Below are 9,787 nucleotides of genomic sequence, written 5' to 3'. Positions count from 1 at the left end.
TATTTTATACGGAGTACTGTAGTTTTCAAATAATTCACATCTTTTTTTTTTTTAAATATCAATATAATTTATATGAAGGGGGATACGCGTTTTGTGCTGTAATTTGTAATAAGTGCTGTGACTGCTCATTGTTTATTTTTAAGTTTTAAAAGTAGAAGCATTCAGAGTAGTATCTTAATACGAGTTTCCAAGGTGCATGTATTATAAGTATTACACAAGGTCAACTTCACCTCCCATTATGAACAGACCTCGGCTCATAGCTAAAATTTGGATCAATCTTTGCTGTTCAAACAACTACACAGAAGCCAGTAGACAGACGCATTTCCTTGCTGCTTGAACAAACCCCAATTCCCCACAAGAAAAACAGCATTGCGGTACTAGTCTCCACTTGTTTATTGATACAGAAAAAGTTGGTAGTTCTGAGCAATGACTTCCCCGTACAACCCACCAAGATGTTCTGAAAAAGTACCAAAATATATATTCCAAAATACGTCGTATATAAACCTTAATGAATCAGATGGGCGCTTCAAGACCGAGGACAATGAGAAAACTATTTTGCAGTGAGGACTTCCACTCTGTGACTGCCGTTTACTGAATTATCAAATAAGGCATTGATCCCAATGTCAGCCTTTTGACTAAAAAGAAAGAAGCCAATTTATTTCAGACATTAGGATCAATGTACCCCAAACAGAAAGTTGTTCTGAATCACTAACAAGAAACAAGGGAGAAAGGAATGTCAATGTAATTCAGCGTCTGAGAGCATTTCGACAGGATTATTGTGGGCGATGGCAACATCAGGAAAAAAAATAGACGAGCATTTTATATCACATAATTTTTTTTAAAATGTATTTGATCAATTACATACTGGTGTTCAGAAAAAAAAGGTCACAAATACTGACACAATGATCCACTACTGAAATTAAAAAAAGAAAGAGCATTCAAATCAAGTTGACCGTTACTGGAAAAAAACTATGTACATAAACGAGGGTACGATGGACAGAAACATCAGGAGTACACAGACTCGTGTGTCATCACCTCTGCTACCATATTGCGCTTCGTTCATTCAGTTATCAATTACATACATTGTTGACGGGAATATTAAACAAATCGGAAACAAAAAACAAATGGTCTGGGTTAACAGTTCTAGTTGCTTGCGTCTTTGAATTGTTTAAAACTAAAACGCTCTTTCTTATGGAGCTATCCTTAAAATTTTCCCAGCGGTCTGAATTCAAAGGGGAAAGTGTCCTCAAAATAATCAGCACCTTCAGCAACAGCTCTTCTATTCAGTTTTGGATCTTTTGCTGTCGTTGCCGTTTTCCTCCGCCGCGGTCTCCTCTGGCTTTCGCTTCTTGGTGCTCTCGTTTATGTTGTTCCCAAGGTGTGGGGAGAAGGTGATAATTACACAGGTCATGTTGTCACATCCTGTACCATCTCCTGAAGTGTCTGGGGCTAAGCAGTGGTCCAGCAGCTAGACGGTAAAGAAAACAAAAAAAAAAGAAACTTGTTAGCAAGCTGACTTTTTTTTCCCTTCATGGTTCTAATGATTACAAGACTATTAGTGACAAATAATAATTTATTAATGCCAATAGTAATCAGAAAACTGCATGAATACACATTTCAGTGGTGGTTTCTAATACCAGTGAAATTTGATATAATTTCAAAACTGCAGCAAAACAACAAATGTAAATGCCATGTAATCTTGTAGTATTTTTAAATTAAACACTGCATCACATTTTATAAAGTAATAATTCAAGTAAAAAAAAAGAAAAAAGAAAAAAAAGCTTACTCCTGAAACAAAATACACCGTTTTGAAGTCACTTAAAACATTATCGGACTCATTTCATATTTAACATTAACATCTTGCCAAGAAGGGAATTTTAAATCAAGAGCATTTCTCAAAGATCCACAGAGCTGCATTACTGAAATCATAAGCACTTTTAAGCACACAAACCCCCCCAAAACATCACTTTCCAGAACTTACCTCTTCAATAATGGCAGACAGGGGTCTGTTTTTACCAGCCTCAGTTTTCAATCTCTCATTTACAAAGTCCACCACTTCTTGACTGCTCATCACATTCCTTTAAAAACACGAAGACAAATGTAAACACACAGAATTTAATCAGCTCATTACAGAAATTGCATTTCTCATGGAAGGGACTAGAAGTTGCAAATGAGACCCAATGCTTTTCAATGACATTTGAAAATCATCATAGTATTTCTGAATGTGTCCAGAAATGATTTAAGTGATTTTACCCCAATTAGAGGAACAATCATTTCAACTAAAACTGCTACTATAGCCAATTACATGCATAAGGTAGATCCAAGAACTCACAGCTAAATGCAATGAAAAAAAGAGATCAAGGCATGACAGCCAAATGAACAAGGAAGTAGGATCTTGAATCATTCACTTATAATAATTTTAGGCTATATGACTAGCAAGATCGAGCAAATATATTATGAACACTAAATTTACAACTTGCAAAAACATTGTGAAAATTCAAAACATAACACAGCCCAACTAACAAAATTATGTTAGATATATTGAGTTATAAGTCTTACCAGATGCCATCACAGGCAATAACCATAAACTCATGGTCTTCATTGAGAGTCAGCACTTTTACATCAGGTAGAGCAGAGATCATCTGTTCCTCTGGGGGAAGAGCCTTGTTCCTTTTATAAAAGTGATCACCTACAAGAAAAGCACAATGATAACATTTTCTGCGGTTCTTAATCAAAAAAGGAAATCAAACAAAATCAAACATTTGTGAAGATAAATCAGTCAGTAAGCAGCAGTGTTACCAATCGCTCTGGAGAGGTTCAGGCCTCCATTGACACGGCCGTCCATCGTCACTTTCCCACCAGCGTTCTTTATTCTGGTCAGCTCCAGCTCGTCCTCTGGCTTGTGGTCATAGGACATGTCCACAGCCTTTCCCTTTTCAGACACCACACATCTGGAGTCTCCAGCGTTGGCCACGATGAGCTGCTTCCCACGAATAAGAGCAACTACAGCTGTGGTGCCACTGTCTGAACCTGGCTGAATACCAGAGAAGAAAAAAGTAAATAAAACAGACTATGCACATGGTCATGTGACTTACTCTTTATTAGCATTTGCTTGAGGAAGAATTTGTTCAATTAAAACAGTATGCTTATTTTATTTATTTTTTTCAAAATTACAATTAAGCAAAATCTGATTGCTACAGCAGAGGGATGATTTGTCCTAAAATTCTCCATTTGTGTTCCACAGGAAAAAAAAGAAAAGATAGCAAACAGGTTTCAGAAGAACAGGAACATGAGGGCATCATGAACTTCAGTTCAGGAGAGAATGAGGTCAGAAACATTATCACATGCTTCATTTCATGAATAAACACTACATTTTCCACAATTAACCACATCTTAGAAGCCATGCGACAAATGCCAACCTCCTCTTTTCCATCCATGCCCGGCAAGCACATTTCCTCCTCTTCATCACTATCCTCTTCCTCTCCCTCTTCTGTGTCATCCTCTTCATCGTTCTCACTGCTGTTCTCACCGTCCTCCTCACTACAGTCCTATTGGCCACAACAAAAATAATAGTTACAATGATAAATAGATGCTACTTGTGTGCAAAGTAGCACTTCTTGGAATGATTAATGTTGCAAAAATGCTAGTGTCTGCTGTGCCATATTCAGGTTTAAAATTTGGGGTTGAAAAATTAAAAAAGAAAATACAGTAAAAACAAACAAAAAAAAACTGTAATATGGTGTAATATTATAGCTTAAAATAACTTTTCTATTTGAAAAGATTAAAACGTAGTTTATTTCTGAGATGCAAAGCTGAATTTTCAGCATCATTACTGCAGTTTTCAGTCACATGAGCCTTCAGAAATCATTTTAATATGCTGCTCAAGAAACATTTCTCATTAAGCAGCAAAAACAGTTTTCAGCATTGATAATTTTTTTCCCCAGGATTCTTCGATGAACAAAGTTTAAAATAACATTTGAAAAAAAGAAAAAGAAAAACCTTCTGTAATATTGTTCTGTAAATGTTTTGTCTCTTCTAATCAATTTAATGCAAACAAATCTTTTCAAAACAACTAAAATATCACTGACTGACCCCAAACTTTTCAATGGTAGTGTTGTATTTAAATGCATTGCCATATCAGCTTCTTGAATGGAAGTGTAGTAGGCTAGTAAGCAATTGGTATTACATTCATGTTGTGCAAAGCTGCATTAAAATGTGTATTGTGAAGAGCACAATACAAAAACTTGACCTGATAATTACAAACAAAACTTACTCTCCATTTCCCAGGTAAACTGTATTTGAGATTGAACCTGCAATGCAAGCAAGCCATTACATAAACCTAGTCCTGAACAGTCCAAGATTTGTCCCCTCACCTCTTCCTCACTACCTTCCTCTTCATCTTCTCCCTCCTCCGACTCTTCACTGTCCTCAAAGAACTTGGATTTGGCACTTCCTGGAGCAAGAGCTGCAGAGGAGGAGCAGGAAGGACCAGCATCCCCAGTCGACCCAGACTTCTCGGCGGATGCATCAGAAGCAGAGCCACTTCCGCCTCCGGACACAGCCGCCCGTCTGCAGGCCCTCATCTTGGAGCCTCCGGCCGCATCTCCAGCACCGGCTGCCTTCTTCCCATTGCTGTCGGCTTCAGAAGCCCCGCTTTCAGTTTCACCATTGATTCCCTTCTCAGCATGAGATTTCTCTCCCCCCTCAGACTCTTTAGAGGCACCTGGACACGGCTTTTTGGCATTTTTGTTTTGGTTCTGTCCGAAGCGGCTAAGCAGCTCCTCGATTGTCATAGTGGCCTCTTCATGCAGCAGAGCTGCTTCTTCATTATCAACTGACAAGAAAGGTGAACGTTAATTTGTAGCAATTAAACTGCGCATGCATTTTACAACCCAGGGGCCAGTTGTTCAAAAAGTTTAATCTTGATCAGAATGATCTGGATTTGAAAATCCCAAACACAAACTGAGGATTTTTATCCAGATCAAAACCAAGATTGGATTTTGTGATCTGAACAGAATTCAGAATCCTTTTTTATTTTGAACAACCCATTTTCAAGGTTTTATCCAATCCAATGGCCAAAATCCAATCAGATTACCTTTGAACAACTGGCCCCAGGTGAAAAAACACTAACTAGAGATCATTATCTGCAACTCATTATATGACATCACAATTGCTTGCTATTAACACATTGCGAAGTAACATTACATAAAGTTTCATTCAGAAATAACACCATGTACCATTAAAAAAAGGACAAATATAACGGCAATCTTTAAAGAATGGTTGTCTATCGATATTAATATTACATTCAATTAAAAAATCTTGAAAATAAGTACATTTGAAGACATTTCTCAGGCAGTCAGTACAGTTTGTATGAGATGAAGTAGGGGTGGGCGATATGACCAAAATCTTATAATCAAAATATGACTAATTTTTTCACGATAAAGATATATCACAATACAGTAGTTTTTTTTCCCCTTTTAAAAAGGTTATGATATTAAAATCTTTGATACCATAGAATTTTCATAATCCTTGTCACCAATGTCAATATCAAAACAAGCCTAAAAAGACAAAAAAAAAAAGCAAGCTCACTGAAAATAAATAAGCAGTCAGTGATGAAATAAGCATAAGAAACTAATTGCAAGCAATAGGACAAAAAAACTACAATAAAAAACGCAACGTACATTGTGTAAATTAATTAGTCTTCACTGTGTTAATTATATCTATCTATCCATGATAGATATAATTAACACGTTTATTATGTATAGATTCTATACATGTGCGTGTATATATATAAAACATTATTATTTTTTTATTATTTCTTATTAAAGTTACAAAAGTGATTTAGTCAAGAGCAGTGAGAGATTTTCTAGCAATGTGCTATGATTAATATGAATGGCAGACAGAACGAATATTGGACAGCTTCTCCTTTAAGACCGAAGTCCGGATCCAATATATTGTTACATATGCGTTTTCTCTTTCAGCCGTTTCCTCTCTCTTAAGACCTAAATCGCTGTCTTTGAGGATACTTGCCAAGACGGGGATTCTGACGCATATAAGTGTGTTAATGTAATCGTTCAAAGCCAATAAAGCGGCAAATAAACCAAAAAAAAAAAAATGCGCGGCCCTCTCACACAGAAACAGAGACGGCGCACATATAGCTCTGTTGTTTGTGTTTCAACGGCTTAAAATCGGTTGTTTTAAAACTGCAGTGCTTAAAAACGCCCATGCTACAGATGTAGTCCCTCGTTTAGGAACGAGCTCCTCGTTTTGTTCTGGTTGTTCTCCACCTGGTTCTGTCTCCCCTTCACGCCCATGGTGGTGTGTAAAGATCTGTCATCCAAATGATTAAAAAGTATTACTGTAAACAATGTATTTTGCGACACCACGAAATAAACGATAGAACATAATGAAACTATAGACTTTATTTCGTCCATCCGGTATATATCGTCATATCGCACAGCCCTAAGATGAAGCACTTGGGGAACTCCACAAGAAATCATCTCATAACTTACAACAGGGCTTAAAAATTACTTAATGTTCTAAAAGAAGGCAAAACAATCTTTAAAATAAACTAACAACTACAAATCCGATTAATCGGCACCGATAGCTGATTGCCACAACTATCGGTTATCGGTAATCCATGCTGATAGTTTTCCGCTTCGCGTCCGTTTGCTTGAGTGGCTAAGAAGGGTCCGCTGGTATTATACAGTACGAGAGCGGCCTCTAGAGGCGGAAATCACTGACAGCACGTGTTTATTTTGACACGTGACACTGCACGCTGCACAGAGCGGGAAACTCCAGACGCGCATTTAAATACAGCCGACAGAAAATCCTGCCGCGGAACAGAGCGTCATTTACATAGTTTTCTATTAAATTACATTATATTTGTCCCAAATCGTTGTAAATGTACATAATGACTTCACCCTAGGCTATAAATTATGTATTGTGCATTTTTCAGTAAAACGTTTGTCTTTCTGTGGCTCTAATAAAGTCTGTATGCTTCATATAGAGAGCTGTTATATTGGTCCAACCTAGCTATCGGTAAAATCCACTATCGGTCAACCTCTACATAAAACCCCAACACTAACCATCATCTTCATCTGCTACTTTTTCTGTTTCTTCCTGAGGACGTCCAGCTATCTGAACAAGCTCCTTGATGACTTCCTCTGTGGTGATTCGGCCATCTATAGCCAGGAACGCATCTTCCAGAGCCTGGGAATATGAAAGCAAGCAGCACAAACACAAGGTCAGGGATTATAACCATTTTCAGATAAGATATAATCTAATTAGACTACGGAAAGTCACATGAGAGACATTAACAACAATAAAACAGAGCGATTTTCTGGAAAATCCTGCTGTCTTCGAATCATATCAGAATGATCATATTTACAAGCTCGGCACATATGAACTCTACCAAAATACCACAGAGTTGAGGGCATGTGTCAATTAAAGGATTATAGCAGGCACAAACTGATATCGGTCATAATCAGACGAGCACAACAAACAACTATAAGAGGTGCAGCAAGAGTTACCTTTTGCAGTTTGCCATCCTTATACGCCTTCTGCTCTTTAATGACGTCAGGTAAGTACTTGGAGCAATACAAAGCAACCTCTTCACCTGGAGATACACAATAAAAGACGCTCACAAAATGAAATTAGCAAATGGATAACTCATTCATGATTATTATAAACCATTTTCACCTCGTTCTGGAATAGATCACCCAAAAATATTTTACCTGCAGTACATTTCAGCAAATGTTTAATGAATAATGACTTTAAAGGGATAGTTCACCCCAAAGGTGATATTTTGAAAAATTGATAACCAAAGAGTTGACGGTAGCCATCGGCTTCATAGTATTTTTTTCTCTCTCTCCATACTATTAAAGTCAATGGCTACCATAAAATGTTTTGTTACCAATATTCTTCAAAATGTTTTCTTTTGTTCAATAAAACAAAAAAAATCTCACACAGATTTGGAACAACTTGAGGTTGAGTAAATTATGACCATTTTCATTTTGGGGTGCACTATACCTTTCAAAGAACAGTACACCCCAAAAAAAAGTGTTGTTCCAATCTGTATAACTTTCATCTGTGGACCATAAAAGGTGATATTTTGAAGAATACTGATAGCTGTTTTGGTGATCACTGACTTTCACCATATGGACAAAGAACACTTTCAAAATATATTTTATGTTCCACAGAAGGAGGTCACATGACTTTTTTGAGGGGGGGGGGTGAACTATCACTTTTGTCCATCCTTACACAATACTATAATATATGGACTATTTATAGGGTTCTTTGGGGGCTTGATATACTTTACTAAAATAAAAAAAACCTTTGTCGTCCACGTAAAAAGTAGCAGAGTGGTTTGAATGCAGAAACAAAAGTATAATTTTGGGGTGAATTCTCTCTTTAAAATCTCTTACACACGTTGTGGGCTGTTACCAGCTTACCTCCATGTCCATCATAGACCGCAAACATCGCAGTTTCATCATCCAACTCTGGGATGCAGTTGTGCGCGTCCTGGGAAACAAAACATGCCATAAAACAGGAGCTAGAAACGCGAGTCACTCGGACCTCACTGGCGCCAAAATCACTTCTGCCATACAAAACAACACACACTACAGAACTAACACGCTCACACGGACCACTGGAAGCATTAAACATCCGATACGCTTTAATTACACCGGCTAAAGGTCATTCTCTCATGTTTATGTTCAGATGTGATTAGCAGCAGTCCACAAAGCAGGGGCAGAGAGTGAATGAAACTGTTTTACCTCCATAGACACTCGCCAGCCTTGCATGGCCGCGAAGCCGAAGTGCATGCTCTCATTCCCGCCGTTGCTTGTGGTCTTCTCCGTGTTGGGTTGAGCCAAGTAAGCCCCCATGATGTGTGTAATGAGGTTTCGTGAAAGAAAAGCGCGTAATACGAAAGAAATCCGGTTTGCTAATTTCAAAGACAGTTGAAACGTCTGTGCAAACTAGGTACTTGTCACATTTCAGTGTGCAGTGGCCCTTAGATGAGAGCAAACCGGTGTGTTACCCTGCTGCTGTTAGCTGACGGGCTGCTAACGATGCTGGAGTTTCTAAATTAACAACCACAGAAGAAAGAAGAGTCTGTCGGAAACTGCGCGAACTCACTTTAAACACGGAGAGGATAAATGCTGATTCGATTTAAGTCTCTTTTAAAACACAGAAAAGCCCTTAACACGTGTGAGTCAACATAATCAACAGTTCACCAGCAAACCCATTTCACAGAGGGCGGACTTTAGGCACACCGGAAGCGGAAGTCTGCTCATGCAGCGATAAGTCGATCGTGAACGATTCGTTCATTTTGAATGAATCCCTTATGTGACTCGGAAGTAGCGAGTTGTTTAAGAGAGTGATTCGTTCATTTTTCTTCGTTTACGAACGAAATGATTCTGGAGGTGGACTAATCGATTAAATTGCCACGTGACAAAAGACCGAACGGCTCGGACAACGAGCGAAATGACTTGAGTAAAGATTCGTTCATTTGGCGGAACGAGATTCAGAGATCCGAGTCAGTACCGAGCCGATCTTCCCATCAGATCACGCATGCGCATGGTTTCATGGAAATTAGTGGCGGGATGTTGACTCGAATCTTTTGAATCGCGCTAGCTAAAAAGATTCATTTATATTTACACGCTATCATTTCATTTATTAGTGAGGATCTGTTGACCGACTGGAAAAATTCGTGTAAAATGACTTGATTTCTCGAATGTCTTTATTGTCCGTTATTTAGACTCTAGTTCAGCAAAATGTATTT

At 38.1% G+C, this 9,787-nt stretch overlaps 1 protein-coding gene across 1 annotated transcript; it reads right to left on the bottom strand.

Annotated features, from left to right (window-relative positions):
- Positions 1-378: 378 nt before the first annotated feature.
- ppm1g (protein phosphatase, Mg2+/Mn2+ dependent, 1G) lies at positions 379-9,294 on the bottom strand. Its single transcript, XM_058796417.1, has 10 exons — positions 8,778-9,294; positions 8,454-8,523; positions 7,533-7,618; positions 7,089-7,212; positions 4,374-4,834; positions 3,420-3,548; positions 2,800-3,034; positions 2,560-2,689; positions 1,982-2,078; positions 379-1,468 (listed from the first exon to the last, which is right to left on the bottom strand). The coding sequence occupies exons 1-10, from the start codon at positions 8,886-8,888 to the stop codon at positions 1,280-1,282; spliced, it is 1,632 nt and encodes a 543-aa protein (XP_058652400.1). The 5' UTR covers positions 8,889-9,294; the 3' UTR covers positions 379-1,279.
- Positions 9,295-9,787: the final 493 nt, after the last annotated feature.

Source organism: Onychostoma macrolepis, chromosome 13 (genome assembly GCF_012432095.1).
Source record: "Onychostoma macrolepis isolate SWU-2019 chromosome 13, ASM1243209v1, whole genome shotgun sequence".
Classification (NCBI taxonomy): domain Eukaryota; kingdom Metazoa; phylum Chordata; class Actinopteri; order Cypriniformes; family Cyprinidae; genus Onychostoma; species Onychostoma macrolepis.
This window is presented reverse-complemented; position numbering and strand designations above follow the sequence as displayed.